This window comes from Melitaea cinxia, chromosome 30, assembly GCF_905220565.1.
Source record: "Melitaea cinxia chromosome 30, ilMelCinx1.1, whole genome shotgun sequence".
Lineage (NCBI taxonomy): Eukaryota > Metazoa > Arthropoda > Insecta > Lepidoptera > Nymphalidae > Melitaea > Melitaea cinxia.
The window spans coordinates 6,358,457-6,383,428 of record NC_059423.1 but is presented as its reverse complement, the minus strand read 5'-3'; the positions used below and the strand labels follow the sequence as shown (position 1 = coordinate 6,383,428).

General features: G+C 35.1%; 1 protein-coding gene across 1 annotated transcript in view; it reads left to right on the top strand.

Annotated features, from left to right (window-relative positions):
* The window catches only part of LOC123668238 (scavenger receptor class B member 1), a 75,612-nt gene that overhangs the window by 34,403 nt on the left and 16,237 nt on the right, over positions 1-24,972 (top strand). The window contains exons 3-5 of the mRNA XM_045602011.1: positions 6,679-6,839; positions 10,338-10,479; positions 23,673-23,879. Of these exons, the coding sequence (XP_045457967.1) occupies positions 6,679-6,839; positions 10,338-10,479; positions 23,673-23,879 (510 nt within the window). The remainder of the gene's footprint in view (positions 1-6,678; positions 6,840-10,337; positions 10,480-23,672; positions 23,880-24,972) is intronic.

Sequence of the window (24,972 nt, the reverse complement as noted above, 5' to 3'; positions counted from 1 at the left end):
AATATTCTATTTGATGTATGAGTGACGTTTTAGAGCGCCTTTTAATCGACTTCAAAAAAGGAGAAGGATCTCAATTCGATTTTATTTTTTTATCTGTGTTAGTTCCGAACTTTGTACTCGTTGGAGCAATTTTTTCATCTACCTACGTTGTATTACTTGTCATGTAATTAAAGTTGTTTTTATTTTTTCGTTTACAAGCAAACACAATTAACCTTATAGCTGTTTAAGAAAGATATAGGTATATTTACTATTTTTTATGTATTATTATATTTACTGCACCGATACGAACAGCAATCGAAAATTATGTGTTGATTTTAGAGTTTTATTTCATTTAAAAATTTATTGTAAATTGATTAATAAAAAATTAGAATTCTTAGTAGTACACCTACTTTTTTTAATTTTGTTTTTGGTCGCAGGGTATAAATGTCATTGCATGGTGTATGTCACGCTAACCGCGTTTACCCTCGACCCGCTATTTGTAGGTACTAAACCACAAACACCGAAAAAAATTTAACTAGCCTTTTTATTTTGTATACATTTTTAATTTTATATACAAAATTAATATTATATACGTATAGACTTATACTAGCTTCACGTTCACACGCGTAAATTTGCGAAAAAAAAATATCCTATAGCCTTCTCTCGGTAAATAGGCTCAAACACAATAAGAATTTTTCAATTCGAACAAGTAGTTCCTGAGATTAGCGCATTCAAACAAAGAAACAAACTTGTCAGCTTTATAACATTAGCGTACATTAGAAATATTTAAGAAAAAATAATAGGTATTTATAAAAGCAACGGGAAGTTAGAACAGTTATTTTTGAAGTGATACTTCTTTAGGCGTTAAAATTTTTACGGATGAAACGGCAACGTTTTGATGAAACGGCAACATTTTTGTCGATGGCGCTGGAACGGAAATCTAAAGCTTTAGATTTGTATAAATATAAACGAGACTTAAAAATTAGTTTACCAAAGAAGTTTCACTTCTGACATGTGTACTTTGTACGGACACATATTTTTTTATAATTTTTGCCTTGTATTGCTCATATCAATGATTTCATTACTGACGACGCGTTGGTACAGCGATCACAGCACTGGCTTATGGCTGTTGCGCTAACGGTCGCGGGTTAGATGGGCACATGGCATACATTTGTACTGGCCATACAGATGTTTGTCGTGGTCTGGGCGTTTGTGCTTTTGTATTTTGTGTATTTCTGGGCCCCCGACATCAGGAGCCAATCCTAGTGGGGGTCGTTGAGTGTGAGTTGAGAGGCGTTTGTTATTTATTCACTGTCTGTAAGTTTGTTATGAAGGCCTAACTTAAAATCCTTTAACTGAGGTTGGGGCTCAGAAGGAAATAGCCTGCTCAAAATCTGGAGCAGCGTGACAGACGCTTACAGAAGATCACAGCTAAATAATACTGCTTTCAAGCAGTGTTGTGTTCCTGTTGATAAGTAAGGTGTCCAAAGCTCCTAGGGGAAATCGGGGATAGGGTCGGCAACGCACTTGCGATGCTTCTGGTGTTGCAGGCGTCTATAAGCTACGGCAATCTCTTACCATCAGGCGAGCCGTACGCTTGTTTGCCGACCTAGTTTTATAAAAAAAAATACACACACACACACACACACACACACGTATATTTTAATCCGTATCGATTGAATTTGCTTAAGTTAAAACATCTCTCTGAGTCGCAGTAACGGAATAACTTGATTCGTAACTCAGCCTAAATAGGCAATCTATGAATATGGAATAGATTTAACGGTACCGTGTGTCTGTTTACAAATTTAGTTTAATACTTGTGAAATAGTGTTGTTTGTTTAGTAAATTATATTATATTTAACTTATTCTTTTTTTTTTTTAAATCGTAAACCAGTGCTTGTCGTGTGACCAAATTTAGATTGTATCGAGATTTTATCGAAAACTGACGAGTAATTTTTGAGTTATACTTTTTTTTTTATTATCTTTATTAGAGACTTATACATATGTACATGACAGTCCTATACTAAACTTATCTATTATAAAACTAACAATTTTAACATTTTTAAATAAACTAAATTATTACTAGATCTTAACTTAATACTACTAATTACAAACTCTAGTATAAATTTGGCACATTGGGAAGTTGGTTCAGATGGTTCAGACAAGATCTGATTGAACAAGTGAGTTATACTTAATAATACATATTTAATTGAATAACTTTTCGACTACCTACGTTGCATTAGTTGTCGATGTAAAAAATTTTCATTGGTTGACAAAAAAAACGTTATTCGTTTGTGATCAAACATAATTGTTTTGCTATGCAGAATCCAGAATCGAATATGGCACCGGTAACATATTATGTATCTATGAATGTAATTTTTTGCTACTGGGGGTAGTTGAATATAAAGCATTTAATTTACTTCTAACTACACAAAAATTTCAAAATAATTTTTTTCCCCTGTTTTTTTTTTGAAAATATAATATAGCCTATGTCACCTGCTGATAGTGTAGCTTACTAACAGTTAAAGAATTTTTCAAATCGTTTCTGTAGTTTCGGAGCTTATTCAATGCAAACAAACAAACAATCAAGTCTTTTCTCTTTATAATATAAGAACAGATAATGTGTATTGTTCTATACTTATCGATGTACTCGTATATTAAAGTCGGTTTTTTTGTACACAATTATTTCGTACGTATATTCTAACATACAAACATTATGTAACTTTATACGTGCCTAAACCATGCGCCCTATTTCCATATTAGACACGGCTCAGCTGATGGTTACACGAAATCGGTAAACTGGTTATAATCCATAAAAATCTGTATGAAACTTAACCTTTCGTAACTAAATCCTTGACATAGATCGGCAGATAACTTTTTGCATTGTGAGGCAATGCACCCCCCGCCCCCCTCCAAGATGATTCGTTAAGGTCGGTTTAAAACAATCAACTGATTTAGTTAAAATTTCTGTATGATAATCAATACTTTAGATTCTATGTTTCATAAAAGCTGAGCTTTGTATGTAAGTGTATGTATAGCACATACACAGGAACTCTGGCTACCTTACTCCTCACTATTTAGCTGTGATTTTCTGTAAGATCGAGGTACTTCCCCAGCCGGGCTGCTCCAGATTTTGATACAGAGGTTTCCTGTTGTGCCATATCTCAAATATATGCTGGGATATGTTTAAAAACTAGCCATACCCGTACAAGCAATTCGCACTAAATAATAATAATTATCGCTGAACTTACTTAAAAATAATTATAATAATTATCACTTTGCAAAATTACAAAAACATATTTGTACGGGACTTGATTTGAAATTGAACAAAAAAAAAATTCCGACCGTCAATTATGTTGACGTCGTTTCAAAATTATAGCCGTCATATATATAATTTAGATAATTAATTAATTTAAAAAAAAGCAATAATATTTATTTTGTCGTGGATGCCGGTAGAGCAAGCAATTCTATAAAATGATATATAATTTATGTGGACCACATCTTAACCTTAGCGTATTAATATATATGATGATGAAAAAAAAAAACTAGTGTGCTTTAGACAACATGACAGAAGTAAAACTTCTGCACAATAGGCCTGCACTATGTTTTAGATATATGAAACACAACTGGCTATGAGAGAAAGAGACAAATTGTGTGCTCACGCCTCTCTTGCTCCCTTCGGCTCGCCCATCACATTTTTCGTAACGCTCTTGTCACGCATTCAACCAGCTTACTTCCCAAGTCAAGCGTAAAGAAGTTTTACTTCCAAAAAAACTTATAATGTTTTCCATTACAAATAGTAATTAGACGATTATTATGAGCGATATCTGACGAGTATTGAGTTATCACTAATTGATAAATGAGTTTTTAATTGACTTCGATTACGTTGGTATTCTCGTTTTATTACTTGTTGATGTAACTTACAAGTCGTTTCGGAAGTGAACTTTTTTAGCCGCTTTGGACACTTTTTGGTAGGGAAACGTCTTTTGGGTACACGTCACCGAATATACTCATGACTACGCCAGTCATGAGTGTTGCGCGTTAGACGTTTTTTGGATGCAAATTTTAATACTAAAATTTTTCACTTCTTTTTGCAGTCTCTATAACTGCCATTTTTTTTTGTTTGTTGACGAAAACAATTCTATCCACGTGAATATATCGTTTTTTTTTTTAAAGTTTTCTTTTTATACAAACCTTATCTTGAAAATAACATTTAAAAATAATTGTACTGCAGTCCTTCGGAAGTTACACGCGTATATAAATACCTATATATATTTCGGTGATTTTTTTTTATAATTATCATTACATAGTATCGAAAATCGCTTCCCGCTGTCTGTATGCATAGATCTTTAAAACTTCACAACAAATTTTGATGCTGTTTTCTTTAGTAAATATAGTGTGATCCCAAAGGAAGGTTTATATCTAATATATAAAATTCTCGTGTCGCGGTGTTTGTTGTTAAATTTCTCCGAACGGGCTTGACCGATTCTCATGAAATTTCGTGTGCATATCGGGTAGGTCTGAGAATCGAACAACATCTATTTTTATACCCCTAGGTTATGGGGGGAGGGGCTTAACAGGGTTAATAAAATATTATGAAATTTTGTGTGCATATCGGGTAAGTCTGAGAACCAACATCTATTTTTCATTCCGCTAAATTATAAGGGGGGGGGGGGGGGATTGAGAAGGTTAATAAAATATATAGCAAAACAACGTTTGCGGGGTCAGCTAGTATAGGTATAATACATGCATAATATAGTAGAGGAACACTAATAGTTTTTGCACCCGTACGGAACCGAGGTGGGTCGCTAGTATATTTCTTTATTATACCTACATTACATTGAAACCAATTACTAAACACACTTAAAATATAAGCTTAATTATAAGCTTATCTTAAGAGTGTCGCACACGCACTTACAGTACAGGCGTAAATAAAAAAATGCGTCATACTCAACGGCCCTCACTAGGATTTAATCATGTGTCGGGATTGCGGAATTAAATCCGCAAACGCCGTAACAGCCAAAAGCCAGTGCTGTGACCGTTGGCCTAACGCGTCTTTGATATTTATTGATCTATACATTGGTACTATTAAAATGTTTTAGATATTAAAACAAACGTATTCGTGTGAAGGTGTTCTAGTATCGTTCAGATCTATCTCACGAGCTTTCGAAACTAAGACAATGCTTTGTTTAGCGTGAGATGATCCTTGATCATTTATGTTTGTCTAGTATTCGTACCCGGTTTCACTTCAATTAAAAAACGATTAATTTACCATCTTCTAAATATCTTTTGCAGTAAAGATAAAAGTAAGTGCTAAAGTTATCAGATCAAGTCTTATATATATATAGGTTGTCTGGAAGAAATGGCTAATTAGCCATAAGTCCGCCCATTGTACTTCACTGTCTGTAACTATCTTTATGCTTTGTTTGTAATATATTTGTGGTGTACAATAAAGTATAAAATAAATAAATAATATATATGTGTGTGTGTGTGTTTATATATATAAATGGGTCACCGAGTATATGTACCAGCGAAACTTCCCAATGACTGCATTAAAATAAAACTACGCATGCTTCACTTGGGAAGTAAGTTGGTGTATGTGTGTCAAGAGCGTTACTAAAAGTGCGATCGGGCGAGGTGAACGAAAGTTAAGAGGGAGATATAAGTTAGTGAAGATAGAATGAGACAGAGTTAAGTTTCGTATATTACTGTTCGGAACTAAAGAAGTTTTACTTCTGTTGTGTGATCTAAACTCTCTTTTTTGTGTTCGTTATAGTAATTGACAAGGTTTTCATAAAAGAAAAATAAATTGATTGTTAAACAATTTAAAAAAAAAATATATGGCGGTACGAAGTTGACAGGATCGCTAGGTTACAATAATATACTGTGTGTAAATGAAACTATGTAAATCCTACTTGACAGATTTGATTTATCGAATCTTGGTCTTTGATATGGTGATGACTTCAGTTTTCATATTTTTAAAAAGATCGCGTCTAAAGATCTAAAGCTCGTCTAAAGATCAATAAGAAGAAGATAACTTCATGTTAGTGTCTATAATGAAAACATTTGATTATTTAAATTTCATTTCCCCCAAATACCAATCGCAGAGTCAGGAATATATTTCGAAAGACAAAATATATTGAGGAGACAGCTTTAGCTAAAACCATTAATCAGTCATACATGCTCTATCGCTTTTGACTAGCCCATTGGCGCAGTTTGTAATGACCCTGCTTTCTGCTTCGAGGGTTGTTCGGGTTTGACTCCCACCCCGAGTCTGGGTGTAATATATATATTTGTATTTATAAATGTATTATTTATAAGTACGTTTATCGAAAAAAAAAATATCTAGCTATACCAGTCGGCGGTTGCCTATAACACAAGTATTAAGTTGCTTACTTTAGGAACAGACGACCGTGTGTGTATTATGTAGATATTTATTTATTTATTACCATAAAATTTACTACAGCCTGTAACATTTCACTACTGGACTTGGACCTTTTCCTTGTAGGCGAAGCGTAAAGCTTAATCCACCGAGCTGCTTTTTTGATTTATTAATACATATTTATAAGTTATGAATTTACGCCGTTCTTTACAAATTCGACGAACTGTCAACACAGTTTGATTGCGAAAGAAACGCTCGATCTGCTGCGGGTTGGCTGAAGATATGGCTCAAGAACTAAATAATATGTTCTTTTCCAGGAGCTGGTGCTCCGCCCCGGTTCGATGACCTTCGAGTGGTGGGCGAAGCCCCCTGTCCGTCCGTTCGTCCGCGTCTACGTGTACAACGTGACCAACGCTGACGAGTTCCTCAACAACGGTTCCAAGCCCATTCTGGATGAATTGGGCCCTTATGTGTATTCGTAAGTATTTGGCATAGGACTGAGGCCCATACAGTACCTCAGGATTTTTCTCAGTCTCTTTTATCCTATCCTCTTTTTTTAACCGACTTCCAAAAAAGGAGGAGGTTCTCAATTCGACAGTATTTTTTTTTTATGTATGTTACCTTAGAACTTTTGACCGGGTGGACCGATTTCGACGATTTTTTTTTAATCGAAAGGTGGTGTGTGTCAATTGGTCCCATTTAAATTTATTTGAGATCTAACAACTACTTTTCGAGTTATATCTAATAATGCGTTTTTACTTGACGCTTTTTTCGTCGACCTACGTTGTATTATACCGCATAACTTTCTACTGGATGTACCGATTTTGATTATTTTTATTTATTTTATTTTTTTGTTAGAAAGGAGATATCTCTAGTTTGGTACCATGATAAGGAAACCAGGATCTGATGATGGGATCCCAGAGAAATCGAGGGAAACTCTCGAAAATCCGCAATAACTTTTTACTGGGTGTACCCGTGTACGTCGGTACGTGTTTCGTCGATCTACGTTGTATTACTCGTCAATGAAATTGCAGTCGGTTTTTTTCGTTTGTGAGCAAACACAATTATTTTTATACCACTAGGTCGACAAACAAGCGTACGGCTCACCTGATGGCAAGAGATTATCGTAGCTTATAGACGCCTGCAACACCAGAAGCATCGCAAGCGTGTTGCCGACCCAATCCCCGATTCCCCCAGGAGCTCTGGTCACTTTACTCACCAACAAAAACACAATACTGCTTGAAAACAGTATTATTTAGCTGTGATCTTCTGTAAGGTCGAGGTACTATCCCAGTCGGGCTGCTCCATATTTTGAGCAGGAAATTCTTGCTGTGCCCTACCTCAGTTAAACCTCCTATTACCTATTACCTCTTAATAAAGTATCTGAAATAGTCTTTGATAAATCTCAGCCAGATTTTATGACCGATGTAATTCAAGTAAATATCCTATCCCGTGGAAATGTCGGCATAAAAATTACCTATATGAAATTCTGGATCTTCAGATATCTTTTCGTTTTTCCGTTAAAGAGTAACAAAAATTCAATCATTCTCGTAAAGTTTCGCATTTACAATATTAGTACAATATTTATTGGAATAGTCAACAAAGTAGGTGACAGTTCACACGAATTATTTATAATAATTAATAATGGGTTTTTCTAATTAATTTGGGCTAATGGGTTGGTCACCAGAAATAGGGCAAAATTTTAGCTACTCATACCAGCCCTGAAACTTAGCCCTACGCTCCACCATACATACTATTTGTAAATTGTTCTCACGTAATGACACGACAAGTTGCATGTTTGCATGTAATTTTAGCAATTATGTATCTAAAATAACTACGCGTTAGGATAAGTCGTTTTCAATAGTCCAGACCAGCCCAGTATAGACTAGCCTTGAGATGCATTCCTTCCCATTAAGAGCCCAGAGTTCAGCAATTTTTTTTACAAATTGGTTCTGACGAGTTTTCATTCGTTATATTCGTGCTAATCTATTTGGGCAATCCTTTTTTCGTGGAATAATCCTAAAAAAGATTACGTTAAAAACTAAATTCAATCATTTTGGTATAAAGAAAATCGTTAAATCTTAGTGGCCTTTCTATTAGATGCTGTTTCAGTTGATTACTCTAAGATCGGCGTGTTTATTAAACTAGATTCTATTAAACGGTAGGCAAAATCCCGAATAGCCCGACTTCTCAATTTATGCTGTTTTCAAATAGCGTTGTAATCCTGCGGTGAGTAAGGTAGCCAGAGTTTCTGGGTAGGTTTAGGGTTCCTGGTTAGAGGCTTAGGTCGGCAACATACTCGCTCCTGGTGTTGCAGGCGTACATAAGGTATGGTATCCTCTTACCATCAGGCGGGCTATACGTTTGTTTGCCAACTACAAACTACTTCAAACAACAACAAAAATAACTCTTCACCTAATGACTAAGTTCTAAGTCTGTAGGAAGTAGAGTTACATAATTATGCAACCTTGTCATATTCAGATTAATTTAAATTTTTAATACATATGTATGTATATTCAAATTGTACAAATCTATTGCATTCAATGTTAATCAATTATAATTATCATTACTCATTCAAATAATAAACATGAAAATAATTTGTTTGTTCAACGGAACTATCAATATACGAAAGAAAATTTACTAGGAGTTATTATAATAGGCTATAAAACATCACGTTAAAAATTTTGATTAGCTGAACTTACAGTATCTGACAATTTCTCCAAACCGCGAAAGATTGCTAGTATATTGTTTCTAATATACTTTTAATTCAAAAAACGACGCGGGTTCGATGACACGCACGTGATAAATATTTGTAATGGCCACATAGATGTTTGTCGTAGTATTTGTTTCAGGACCCCCGACATAGGAGAAAATCCTACTGGGGGCTGTTGAGTGTAATGCGTTTATTTATAATTTTTCAATTCGAACCAGTACTTCCCTAGATTAGAGCGCTAAAACAAACAAACTTTTCAGCTGCATAATATAAGTAAGATAGTAGATTAAAATTTAAAAGAAAGAAATTTTTTGGTCCTAATTCACATTAATTCCTCTGAAATTGCTAAACCAAACCCTTTTTTTTCTATAGATTATTATTTTTCTACCTATTTCAACTACTCCATAATAAATTCTGCCCATCATTAGACATACCCAACTTTAATCATTGCTTTAAGTTAGTCTGTCACGATCACTGTCCATACTTTCGATAGTACTGGGCTTGCCCCGATATGCCATGGCGTAATGACGTCGAAATATTGGAAATTCCGAAATGGCAATAGCGGTTAGTCCTATGTATATGTAAAAATGTTCATATAAGAGCGTAAAAGTCTATTAAACAGTCAATACAAGCGAGAGGTATCAAATTAACACAAAATACAACACCACATACCACTGCAACTAAACAACTGAGGTAGGGCACAGCAGGAATTTTCTGCTCAAAATATGGTGCAGCCCGACTGGGGTAGTACCTCGACCTTACAGACGATCACAGCTAAATAATACTGTTTTCAAGCAATATTGTGTTCCTGTTGGTGAGTAAGGTGACCAGAGCTCCTGGGGGATTGGGGATTGGGTCGGCAACGCGCTTGCGATGCTTCCGGTGTTGCAAGTGTCTATAAGCTACGGTAATCTCTTACTATCACGTGAGCCGTACGCTTGTTTGCCGACCTAGTGATATAAAAAAAAAAATTCTAGATTTTTGCAGCTCTCTAACATGGGCGGGAAGGACACCGTTATTAACGTTACTCTGTCGTACCAGTTCTCTCATTTCTTCCTCTCGTACTTCCGTTCCGCACACTTGTCTTTCTTACATGGCAGTGATCCCCTCTAACAATTATTTCTCATTCTCTATTTATTATTTTTATTACTAAGGAATTAGGTTGAAGACTTACTTCAACTCGATTATCCAACATTTTTAATGGTACCGACTTCAGCCCTAGCTATAGAATCAAAAGGTTAAATCATAACTTTTGGTCCACAGCGAGGAATGGGAGAAGGTGAACATTACGGACAACGAAAATGGCACTCTATCATTCCACTACAAGAGGACGTACACGTTTATGCCTGAACTGAGTTCCGGTCCCGACGACGACTCGGTCGTCGTGCCCAACATACCTATGTTGGTAAGTGAATCATATTTATTTGTTACAAATATTTCAGCCTGTAATATTCCACTGCTGTTCATAGGCCTCTTTCCTCTTGTAGGAGAATGATCAGAGTTTAACCCACCACGCTACTCCAAAGCGGTTTGACGGATATATTCCTCACTATTAGTAACGATCGCTATCAGGTCATGATAACAACCGGGACCGACGGCTTAACGTGCTCGCCGAGGCACGGTGGGGAGACCCACAAGGACTGCACAAGCTGAATAGGTAACACACAGCGGACAAAATCTCGCTGAAAATTTAGGACACCCTGACTGGGGGAAGATCTCAGTCTTATAGAAGATCACAACTAAATAAAGCTATCCTCAATTAGTGTTGTGTTCCTGTGATTAGTCAGGTAGCCAGATATAGGGAAGAGTAGGGGGGCTAAACTCAGCAACTTTCTTGTTTTAGCAGAAAAGTTTGTAACTAACTAACTACCCTTAAAACATCACCAGTGAAATGAGGAATTTAAGCAGATATTTCTGCTGGCTTAGAAATACACAGGCCGAAGACGGGCAGCAGCGCCAACCCGCCTGCCCAGCGTGGTGACTATGGGCAAAACACATGAGTTCACGTTATTTTTGGCGTAAACTTGTGGAGGCCTATGTCCAGCAGTGGACTGTATAGGCTGTAATGATGAAGCAGATATTTAATAAATAAAGTATTACATTAATGACCTCTCACCGATTCATGATAAAATTTATCTTTGGACAGATTTATCTGATTTATGAGGTTAAAGTGGGCCTCTTGGAGCTCTTTCATTTCAACTAAAAAATAAAACTATTGGATTCAATTTAATCATAAACTCTTATCGGTTGGATTGATATCCATTAATATATTCATATTTACACGTTAGGCAGCTAAATCAGCTACCGGTTTAACTTGCTCTAATAATACTAAAGTACCCTTAAAGTCGATAGTAAGATGGTACGCGGTTGTATTAAAAAATGTTATTACGCTACCTACTAGGAAATACCATATATCTAATATTTTGTTTCCAATATAGTAATTTTAAGCTAATTGTCAGTAAATTGGCATCATTACAGCTTCTTTTACCACAGCGATTAAAATATCTTGACCCTCACCTCAAATTAAAATAAAAACGTACTTAATAATAACGTTTAAAATGCCATATTATTTATTACTAATTATATATTTGTCCGTATATAGCTAATATACCTAATGTAATTTCTGTTTTATTACGGTTTTGCGTGTTATAATGTTAGGCTCTAAGTGATCTTTTTAACCGACTTCCAAAAAAGGAGGAGCTTCTCAATTCGACTGTATTTTTTTTATGTATGTTACATCAGAACTTTTGACCGGGTGGACCGATTTCGGCATTTTTTTTTAATCAAAAGGTGGTGTGTGTCAACTGGTCCCATTTAAATTTATTTGAGATCTAACAACTACTTTTCGAGTTATATCTAATAATGCGTTTTTACTTGACGCTTTTTTCGTCGACCTACGTTGTATTATCCTGCATAACTTTCTACTGGATGTACCAATTTTGATAATTCTTTTTTTGTTGGAAAGAGGATATCCTTAGTTTGGTACCATGATAAGGAAACCAGGATCTGATGATGGGATCCCAGAGAAATCGAGGGAAACTCTCGAAAATCCGCAATAACTTTTTACTGGGTGTACCGATTTTGATAATTTTTGATTTAATCGAAAGCTGATGTTTATCATGTGGTTGCATATAAATTTTATCGAGATCTGATGACTACTTTTTGAGTAATCTTTGATAACGCGTAGTTACTTGACTACTTTTTCGTCGATCTACGTTGTATTACTCTTCGATGTAATTGAAGTCGGTTTTTTTTTCGTTTGCGAGCAAACACAATTATTCTCTATAAATATTGAGAAATCACAATCGAGATTCAGCTTTAACATCCCACTGCTCGGTATAGCCTTCTTTCTTCATGTAGGAGAAGAGTTGGACCTTAATTAACCATGCTACTCCACTGCAGGTTGGCGGATATATTCCCTACTAATCCTACTATATGATAACAACCGGGACCGACAGCTTAACGTGGTCTCTGAAACACGGAATGACCACTAGGATAGAAAGTCAAATAAAAATATTTATTCTCATTAAATATTGGGCAATCTTTATTTATACGTTAGGATTAAAATACGCATATATTAGTATAGATTATTGTGTGTATTTTACGTATTATCTATGTAGACTAAGGTAGGACAAAGCTGGAAATTTCCTGCTCAAAATATGGAGCAGCCCGACTGGGGAAGTACCTCGACCTTACAGAACATTACAGCTAAATAATACTGTTTTCAAGCTTCTTGGTTTGCCGATCTAAAATTTACTTACACTTCCAATAATGCATAAAGCTATATTTAGTTATTAGTAATTTTCATTCTACGAATAAAAATAACCAATAAATGCGAAAATAGAAAAACTATAACTAAATAATTATAATGAAAAACGTAATTCATACATGTCGATATTGATCATTAACCATCAATTACTACCAATTAAATATTTATTATAATTGGTCTGTTATTTACGATGTTTGTATTAACCATCGTTATTCTAACCATCGTCACAGATCATGTGGGCAAACAGTGGGATAATCGAGCAAAGAATGTCGTACTTGCCATAATCTTCAGTTAGTCAGTCAGTCAGCTTAGCCTATTGCAGTCCACTGCTGGACATAGGCCTCTAATAAATAATCTTAGTAAATAATAATAATCTCTAATAAATCCATAATCTTCGTTTTGATGATTTGATTGGCACAAATTTCTTCTCAATCGTGCAACGCGTAGACGTCTCGGCGTCTTTACCGAACTGCCCGACAGTGCTACCAGTCTACGCCGCGCCAAACTTCATTTTTCGTTCCCAATTAATGAATGGGATCTCGGATCTGTCAGGAGGAACCACGTCGTATTAATGAACGTCTCTGCCTTATATGTTATTACAGAGTTAGAGAGGTTATAGCCATACAATACCTGTAATTTTTATTTTCAACCGCCTTCATTTTTTTTTTATATCACTAGGTCGGCAAACAAGCGTACGGCTCACCTGATGGTAAGAGCTTACCGTAGCTTATAGACGCCTGTAACACCAGAAGCATCGCAAGCGCGTTGCCGACCAAATCCCCAATCCCCCCAGGAGCTCTGGTCACCTTACTCACCAACAGGAATACAATACTGCTTGAAAACAATATTGTTTAGCTGTGATCTTTATGTATAAATAAATAAACGGCTCACACTCAACAGCGTTCAACTCCTACTACTGTTTATTCCTGTGTTGCGGGACACGCATATAACACACAAGCATAAACGCCCAGACAACGACAAATTTTTGTTTGTCACCCTAGTGATGCAAAAAATATGATTTGTGTCAAAAGTGTATCTATGATAAGCAGATAGATAGATAATAATTGTGTTTGCTCGCAAACGAAAAAAAAACCGACTTGAACTACATCGACAAGTATAAATACAACGTAAATAGACGAAAAAAAAAATTAACAAACGCAATAGTCGTCACTGCGATTTTCGAGGGTTTCCCTCGATTTCTCTGGGATTCTATCATCAAATTCTGGTTTCCTTATCACGGTACGACACTTGGAATATGTCCTTTACAACAAAAAAAGAATTATCAAAATCAGTTCATAAACGACGAAGTTAGCCCCGAATATACATATATATATATATATATATATATATATATATATATATATATATATATACGGTCGAATTGAGTAACCTCCTCCTTTTTGAAGTTGGTTAAAAAAAGATAGGAAAAATCGATATAAACGGGAATAAAGTCTGTCTATGTTATTCCTGTCGTTGAGGTGTTATTGCCTATACTCGTAGATGTCTTGAAAAAATTTCAATTAATTGTTTTTCTCTTTTTCTTTTTGTGATGGTACTTATATACAAGGATTTCTCAGTAGGAGTTTAAGTTTTAGATTTTGATATTTATATTAATGTAATTTTTCATAATATTTTAATAAAAGTAATACTTCTCAGATGAAACTGTCCTTTACAATGCCATGGTACCTTTGAATTACACACTCAGCAAATTACTGTAAACATTTTTGTAAACTCTATATTAGTGTGTTTTGTAAGTTGTCCTAATCTATACATCTATAGAAATAAAATAAATATGGATGTATGTATACACGGTACATATACCAAATTATTTTTTTTACAATTTTTGTCTGTCTGTCTCTCTGTTTGTTAGTTTGTTCCGGCTAATCTCTGAAACGGCTGGACCGATTTTGACTAGATTTTATCTGGCAGATAGCTGATGTACTAAGGAGTAACTTAGGCTACTTTTATTTTAGAAATTTATTTATTTTATAACTCTGCGAACTGAAAAATGAATTTTTTGTTAAATTCCACGCGGACGAAGTCGCGGGCACGGCTAGTAAATAAATAAATATATTTATACTCATGCGTCATATAGTGTGATATAGAACCTGAGACCTTTTTTCTTGTTTAACAAATAAAATAAATACACTCTCAAAATTATATGGTTCCTGTATAAACTAGTAAGCCTTGATTTTGACCTCCGTTAATAGTACTTTAAAAAAAAACACTGTATCATGGAAATTATCTTAATTCTTAATACGGAAGCTGCGAACGCTCGGTTCAAGAGCAAGAATTTAAAAAAAAACCTTCGTTTTACCGACGACGATGGAAAGGTGTTACAACTTTAACTACGAATCTATACTAATGTTATAATACTGAAAAATTTGTTTAAACGCGCTAATCTCAAGTACCTAGTAATATTACTACCGAATTCGAATCGAAAAATTAATTTTGTTTTAAATAGCCATTTACCGTAGAAGGTTATAGAGTATGTTTTTCTCAAATTAACGCGAATAAAACCGAAGGTATACTGGCGACTCGTATTTTTTGAAACAGCCAATTTGTGATATAGTTTTCAATTTAAAGTAAGACGTTCGAATAATTGTGTTTGTTATCAAATGCAAAAAAAACGACTTCAAATTACATTGCTCTTCAGCCTGTAATATCCCACTACTGGGCATAGGCCTCTTTCCCCATGTAGGAGAAGGATCAGAGCTTAATCCGCCACGCTGCTCCGATGCTATCAGGTGTACATGATAACAACCGGGACCGACGGCTTAACGTGCTCTCCGAGGCACGGTGGGGAGACCCACTAGGACTGCACAAACACCCAGACCACGGCAAACACCTGTATGGCCAATACAAATGTTTGTCATGTGCGGGGATCGAACCCGCATCCGCCAGCGCAACAGGTACAATCCATGGCTGTGACCGTTGCGCCAACGCGGCGTCGTAATTACATTTGGCGAGTAATAAAATCAAAATCTAATCGTAGTCCAAGTCAATTAAATACGCATGGCCCCGGGTGAATCACCAAAGGGGGAAAAAATATCTCGATTTTTTCAATTGACAAAAAACTAATTCCAAACCGCGTCCGCAATATAACACACATAAAAAATACAGTCGAATTGGGAACCTCCTAATTTATTCAAATCGGTTGATGAACGTAATGGAAATTTTGCTTGCAATGATTGAGTTAAATTAATTTGTAAAAAAAATTGATAGCGTCGGTAAATTTACGGCAAAAAACCACGCTACGCCACTTATGTATGTTAAAAAAAATTGTATATGTATATTTTTGTGATATCTAATATATAAAATTCTCGTGTCAAAGTCTCGTGTTTGTAGTTAAACTCCTCCGAAACGGCTTGACCGATTCTCATGAAATTTTGTGTGCATATTGGGTAGGTCTGAGAATCGAACAACATCTAATTTTCATCCCCCTAATGTTAAGGGTAGTTCCACACCAAATTTTTTTTATATATATTTTGATAATTTATTTTATTTTTATTTTATTATGATATAGCATCAAAAAATACATACAACCCTAAATTTTCATAATATATATGGCAAAACAACGTTTGCTGGGTCAGCTAGTATATTATAATACACTACACTCCGACTCACACTTGAGATTATTTTCTGATATTCGCGTAAAGTAAATAATACGTAAGTACGATTCACAAAATTTTATAAAAGTCGAAAGTGTTCAAGTCCTCGACGAGTGAAAGTGATCGACCTACATACATGCGACGCGCGCATTGTGCTGTCTTAAACTCTGATCACTGAACATTTTTAATATTCAATATTAATTACATTGCTAATATTATAAAACATAACTCTTTCTGTTTATCCGTTTTACTTACACGAAACCATTAAACAGATTTTGAGTAAATTTGGTACAAAATTAGACTGGAATTTGGTAAAGGGCGTGAGTCATGAATCCGAAGACAGCGGGTAGCCGCTGGATTCAGAGGGCGCAGGACCGGATCGAGTAGCAGACATTATGGGAGGTCAATGTCAATTAAAGAATATTTAAGGCTGATGGATGTATTCATACCATAAGCTTATTGTTTCTCAAAGAGTACACTCAGATAACATAACTATTTTTGCGCCAATCGGGTAATACCAACTTCCTAGTGTCGTTAAAAATAATTATCGACTTTCACCTCTAATCGATACAAACAAGCAGAGTGTGACAGGCATTGCGCACCAGATGATTTGTGTGTACGTCTGTCAGCTTTCATTGTTGCCGTTCCGATCGGTGGTCCGGTGACCAGGAAGAGAGTCTGTGACCTTCTTCAATTTAAATGAGGTCGGGTACAGCAGGAAATATCCTGCTCAGTGTCTGGAGCAACCCGATTCGGGAAGTTTTCATTTTGTCGGCAAACAAGCATACGGCTCACCTGATGGTAAGCGAATACTGTAGCTCATAGGCGCTTAAAAATAATAATCAGTTTTAAAATTTAATCCTAGTGGGAGCGGTAAAAGGCATAAAAGGCACATTGTCGATTTAAGTAAACGGAAACTTCACCTCATTGAATAAAAATAAATAATATAAATATATATTTCAATACTAATAAATTTAGAACCGGTTTTTTTATTCGGTTGCTAACTTTGCCCGCGATTTCGTCCGCGTAGAATTTAACAAAAAAGTTATTGTTCAGTTCGCAGAGTTATAAAATAAATAAATTTCTAAAATAAAAATATCCTAAGTTATTCCTTTATATCAGCTATCTGCCAGTGAAAGTCCCGTAAAAATCCGTCCTGCCGTTTCAGAGATAAGCTGGAATAAACAGACAGACAGACAAAAATTGTATAAAATATTAACATATAGGTACCATGTACCGTGTTACATTCATATGCATTGAGTAAAAATCGTTTATTTTAATATTACAAACAGACACTCCAATTTTATTTTATTACTTATACCATAAGATGCAGCGTGCTTCGGAGAGGGTTATAGTATAATTATAATCTGTTGTTGATTACTTCTCGTGTAAAAAAGTATAGACGGACAGAGGTCGCTAGTGTATTAATAAAATTTAATGACAAAAAAAATAATTATTTATTTATTAATATTGATAAATAATTAAATCGAATGGTATTTCAAGGGTAGCTTAGTCGATTTCCTTCCGTTCCATAAATATATTAAAATGAATTTTATATAAAAAAAAAAAAAAATACCGCTGAATTGTATGTACGCGAATAACTTCCGAACGTCTGCACCGAATCGGATATTTTAAAAAAGGTATTATTTATTTATTTATTTATTTAAATAAACGCTTCACACTCAACGGCCCCCAGTAGGTTTTTCTCCTGTGTTGGGGGTCCGGAAACACATACAGTACACAAGCACAAACGCTCAAACCACAACAAACATCTATATGGCCAATACAAATATCTGTCGTGAGCGGGGATCGAACCCGTGACCGCCAGCGCAACAGTCAGTACTGTGACCGCTGCGCCAACGCGTCGTCAAAAATATATTATAATATTAAAAATTATAATTTATAAAATGAATTAAAACTAAATTATAAATTATAACAAGAAATTTAAAAAAAAGTGGTTGTCTGTAAAGTTGGTTTACGGTCGCGTGACAACGTCATAACAAAACATCTCCGCGGAAGCATAGGCCAATCGAGTGGAAGAGGAATGGATGCGGCGCAAGCGTACAATGAGCGTAACGGGACAATGAGACATCCTATTTCGTGCATGCAGCCTGCGTTTCATCGATTTATTAGACGTTGTCACGTCAAAAATGCGTGTGTCAACTCCAACACGTGACTGGAAGTTATTCTTTATGATAAAACAATAAAACTTTAAAATGAAAACATAAATTATCCCTTACTATTTGTATCGGTGCGGTAAACGCTGGTACACTGTTATACCTATACCTCGCTAGAAAGCTGTATGTCTAGCTAAAAGCGCTGTAAAGCGTCGCTGTCAGCGTCACTCTGCGTTGTTACACATGATTTCACTCCACACGCTCATATCGTTCGGCTAGTAGTAAACGCCAAAAATTATTATCAATATATTTACGGTCAGTTAGTTTAATTTAAACGCCTCAACGACCCACAGTAGTAAATGCTCTTTATTGAAGTAAAACTTCTTTACGGTGGTCTTTCTGGTGGATGCGTGACGAGAGCGTTACGAAAAGTTTGATCGGGCGAGGCGAACGGAGCAAGAGAGAGAGGTGCGAGCACACATTTTCTTTCTCTCTTTCCCTTATAGCCAGTTACGATTCGTATATCTAAGACACAGTGCAGGCCTATTGTGCAGAAGTTTTACTTCAGTCTTGTGATCTAAGGCTCGCTCGTTTTTATTTTATAAATAAGTACATGTTGCTGGTGCGAGATTCGATTCTCGACGAGTACCTTTATTTTATATATATGTATGTAGACTATAAAACCTCAAGTGGTGACTCAACCGCGCGGGAATATAACTAACGTATAGTAAAACTACTTAAGATTTTCTCGTCACGGATTCGAACCCACGACCCACGAGTGTAACGGATTTGAATAACCCATAAGTTGGTATTAAAACATTGTCGGACTCATTACTCATTCATACGAACACGTTTTAATACCAACGTGCTATGGTAGCCATGGGTTTATGGTACTTTATAAAATATTATTATAGAACCTGTTGATAAATGACTATACTTTTGGTGTTATGGTGAAAACAAAATTCCACAAACGATTTCACAATCGCTAGAAAATTAAAAGATTATTTTAATTAGAATTTATTAGCTAAAAATTTCAATATAATTATTACTGATAACATTTGTGAATTTTGTGGCGCTGTGCTTCATGCAAGATTTGACAAAATTTATAATAAACACAGTTTTCTATTAAAAAAATAACTGCCGACTGTTTTGCTGATTCTGACTGAAAATGACAATTCAAAAGTGCTTTCAAGCCCACGATCCTTGTCACTATCAACTGTGCTAACGGCTTTTTTATACGACTAGGCTTGTTAGCCTACAGACGCCTGCGACACCAGAATCAATGCAAGCGCGTTGCCGACCCTACTCTCGACAATCACCTTACTCACCAACAGGAACACAAAACTACTTGAAAGCAGTATTCTTAAACTGTGATCTTCTTTCTGTAAGGTCGATGTACTTCCACAGTCGGTTCAGATCTCGAGCAGGAAATATCCTGCTGCGCCCTACCTCAATTACCTCGGATTCGTTAATAATTCCAAAAAGTATGGTCACCGTACAAAATATCTTCGCCTAGCACATACGTGCTCAAAGAACTAATCAAATAGTTCAATGAACTTGCTGATATCATTTGAATATAATCTTTATCACTATGCTATAAGATCTATTATTGATTATCAGTAATATTGGTTATAAAGTGTTACACTGTGACACAATGCATATTTATATGTGCAGCGTTGTCTAATGAAGAAGTAATGGCTCACCCTAAACGCCCGCCACTAAGATTTACTCCTATGTCGATGGTCTGTCTGGATATGGGGTCTTGAAGCTATGATTTGTCTATCCAGGCTTTCCTGACCAGGATACGTTTAGCCTCCAGGATCATTGTAGTTTAGACCTGATAGGCCAGGGTTTAGTTTTTATAAGGAGCGACTGTTTGGATGTCAATTCCAAGTAGTTATTTTCCAGGTGATAGTCATCACGCTACGAACAATACTAGCAAGCATCAATGAAATGTGATGTAAAGACTATATTGATTAAATATGGTAGCATAACATATAATAATTGTTTTCTTGAAAAAAAAAAAAAAAAAACCCGACTTCAATTACATCGACAAGTAATACAACGTAAGTAGACAAAAAAAAAAATTAACAAACGCCACTATCATTTTCGAAGATTCTCCTCAATTTCTCTATGATGCCATAATCAGATTCTGGTTTAATAATCATGGTACCCTTGGGATATCTCATTTTTAACAAAAAAAGTTTTTTTTTTTATGTCACTAGGTCGGCAAACAAGCGTACGGCTCACCTGATGGTAAGCGATTACCGTAGCTTATAGACACCTGCAACACCAGATGCATCGCAAGTGCGTTGCCGACCCAATCCCCAATCCCCCCCAGGAGCTCTGGTCACCTTACTCACCAACAGGAACACAATACTGCTTGAAAACAGTATTATTTTGCTGTGATCTTCTGTAAGGTCGAGGTACTACCCCAGTCGGGCTCCATATTTTGAGCAGGACATTCCTGCTGTGCCCTACCTCATGCATCATCAGCAAAATCATCATCAATCAGTATCAGCAAAATCGGTTCATAAACGACGAAGTTATCCGCGAACACACATAAAAATATATACATATACTGTCGAATTGAAAAACCTCCTTTCTTCCCATTTTTAAAGTCGGTTAAAAATACACTCGAATAAGGAATTTCATTTATTTTTCACGGGATTGCCTAACTATAACAAAAATCTTTAATAAAATAAATATATATATATATATATATATATATATATATATATATATATATATATATATATATGATAAAGATAATATGTATGACGTAATAAATGTAACTAAATATAACATATTATAATAACATGTAAACGTATAATAAATTATATGAAACAAACGACGTCGCGTGCAACAGCTAGTGTGTGTAAAAAGATTAACGTCTGACATCAATCGAAATATTGAAATAAAAATGTTTCGAATGTTTCTTGTATTTGATCCAATATGACCTTCGCGCTTGTGTGAAATCGATGTAGCCAACGGCATTCTAATTGACAAACAAACGCGCTTCAAATTTATTTATTTTTAACCGATTTCCAAAAAAGGAGGAGGTTCTCAACTCGACTGTATTTTTTTTTGTATGTATGAAATTTTGACTGGGTGGACCGATTTAGACAAATTTTTTTTAATCGAAAGGTGGTGTGTGTCATTTGGTCCCATTTAAATTTATTTGAGATCTAACAACTACTTTTCGAGTTATATCTAATAATGCGTTTTCCCTTGACGCATTTTTCGTCGACCTACGTTGTATTATACCGCATAACTTTTTACTGGATGTACCGATTTTGATAATTTTTAATGTAATCAAAGGCTGATCTTTATCGAGATCTGATAACTACTTTTTGAGTAATCTTTGATAACGCGTATTTACTTGACTATTTTTTCGTCGATCTACGTTGTATTACTTGTCGATGTAATTGAAGTGGTTTTTTTTTTTGTCGTTTGCGAGCAAACACAATTATGATTATTATTGGAGGTGTGTGTGAAGGCCATTCTTTCATACATTCATAAAGAGGATGTTTGTTGAACAGAAGGCTGTAAAAGATCAAGTAACACAGAATGATGTGAATAGACACACAAACGTCCAGAATACGACAAATTGTAAGGAATAAAAGATATCTATACAAATAAATAAAATAGCAGTGTCTGTTTGTAATGTCAAAATACCCGCTTTCGACTAAATGCATATGGATTACACGGTACATACACCAAAATAACATTTTTTACAATTTCTGTCTCTCTGTTTCGGCTAATCTTTGAAACGGCTGGACCGATTTTGACGGGACATTCACTGGCAGATAGCTAATGTAATAAGGAGTACCTAACTTAGGCTACTTTTATTTTAGATATTTATTTATTTTATAACTCTGCGAACTGAACTTTTTTGTTAAATTTCACACAGACGAAGTTACGGGCATACCTAGTAATCAATAAAAGAACATAAATAAAGAATAACTCAGTAAATAGACATACATAAATAATCTATATAATATGTATGTATGTATGTATGTATGTACGTATGTATGTATGTATGTATGTACGTATGTATGTATGTATGTATGTATGTCTATTTATTGAGTTGTTTCACATTATTTTCTATATCATGAAACTGTACACCTACACCTTCAATATATCATCTCCTTTGCCCTAAGGTTACCTGGAAGATTGCTTTTTAGCAATAAGGCCGCCTTTTGTACATTTTTCTACTAATTTTATTGTTAATGTTGCTTGTTTATTTAATTTCTTATTTGTTGTTCAATAAAGTTTAAAATAAATAAATAAAGCTAGCTGAGAGGTAAAACTGTCCATAGATTGTTCTCTTACGTCATCAGATTCTACTTTAACACTTGAATACTTCTAAATTGTATCTTCGGAGATCTAAACATTGTAGTTTATTGGCTGAGGTGAAATAGCCTCTAAGGGTCTGTTTTATTTAATAAACTATATTATTAAATTATGTGCATTAGATAAATTTATCGGAATACGCTGAAATTGGCCCTTAATAGTATGTTAATAACGAATCGCTGAATCTTGGTACTATCCGTCAAAAATCTTTCACCATTCATTTTTATACTGCCTGAAAACCTTCTAAAGAAACAGTTCAGGGACAGAAGTGTTTTGTAAAACAGCATTTAGAGCGTGAAAAGGTCTAAAATTTGTGCAAATAATTGTAATAATGTGCTGTGTGGCTACGGCACTAAAGAATTTAGCCACCCCCTCTCTTCCCGTGGGTTTTGTAAGAGGCGACTAAGGGATAACAAGGTTCCACAACCACCTTGGAACTTAAGAAGCCGATCGATGGCGGGATAACCATCCAACTGCTGGCTTTGAAATACACAGGCCGAAGACGGGCAGCAGCGTCTTCGGTGCGACAAAGCCAGGACTGCGGTCACCAACTCGCCTGCCCAGCGTGGTGACTATGGGCAAAACACATGAGTTCACGTTATTTTTGGCGTAAACTTGTGGAGGCCTATGTCCAGCAGTGGACTGTATAGGCTGTAATGATTGATTGATTGAATTGTAATAATTGTTAGAATTTTCAAATTACAAAAACCGTTTCATCCAATTGTTCCGTATTCCATGTCAACAGAGCGCAACATCACAATCAAAGAACGCTGCGCGCTTCCTCCGCCTCGCCATGGCTTCGATCATGGATATCCTCAAGATCAAACCGTTCGTCGAGGTTTCCGTGGGTCAACTGCTATGGGGTTACGAAGACCCTCTTCTAAAACTGGCCAAGGACGTCGTGCCCAAAGAACAGAAACTGCCCTATGAGGAATTTGGTCTCTTTTATGGGGTAAGTTTGTATCTACGTTGTTTTTATATAAACGATTTTACAGATGCCAGAAAATAAATTGATAATAAAGCAGATACTTGCAAATGCATCGCAATACATTTATAACAGTTTTATGTACGTATGTTCACAAAAATTTCGATAATCGCTGTCCCGAGAAGAAATAACAAAATTGTAACTCAGTTTCTAACTGCGCAAAGTAAACGTCTCCTTTCTAGATTATGGTATTCGAATCTCTGACAAAATACCAGAAACTATTTTACAAATGACAGAAAATAAATTTAAAGCTTATATTAAAATTAATTTAATATTTAAACCATATTATTCTGTTCGTGATAAAATTCATTTTAAAAGTGTGTGGATTCAGCAGCGCTGCAATTCATAGAAAATATGACAAAATTTACATGTTAGACAGTTTTGGTAAAAGAGTAACTGCGGAGTTTCTTGCTGATTCCACTCTGCAGAATCTACATTTTGAATCTGTGGTAAAATCACTAGTCTTTTGGGACCTACATGAGTTTTTTTTTAATTTATTTAACGAACCCTACTGCAGAGCAAGGGATCGTACTAAAATATTAAAAAGGTTTAAAGATTAACCAACTCTTTATTAATTGACTAGCCCGTTGGCGCAGTTCGTAGTGACCCTGCTTTCTGCTCCGAGGTTTGTGGGTTCGATTCCCACCTCGAGTCGAAATAATACACATATAAATATATAAATATTTTTTTATTATTATTTATAAGTATGTTTATGGAAAAAAAATGTAGCTATATAACAGTCGACTGTTACCTACAACACAAGCATTAAGTTGCTTACTTTAGGAACAGATGACATAACATATGTACATAACTGAGAAATCGTCAACATTTTTTATACCATAATTTTGACAAAAAACTCCTTTGTACTTAAAATTGAATGAGTTTCAAGGTAAAATCAAATGCTTGATGCTTATTTTAAGTGATAATAACAGTTTTATATTATGAACAAATATTTCATATATATATATATATATATATATGAAATATTTGTTCATAATATAAAATATATATATATATTATATATATTATATATAATATATATATATATATATATATATAT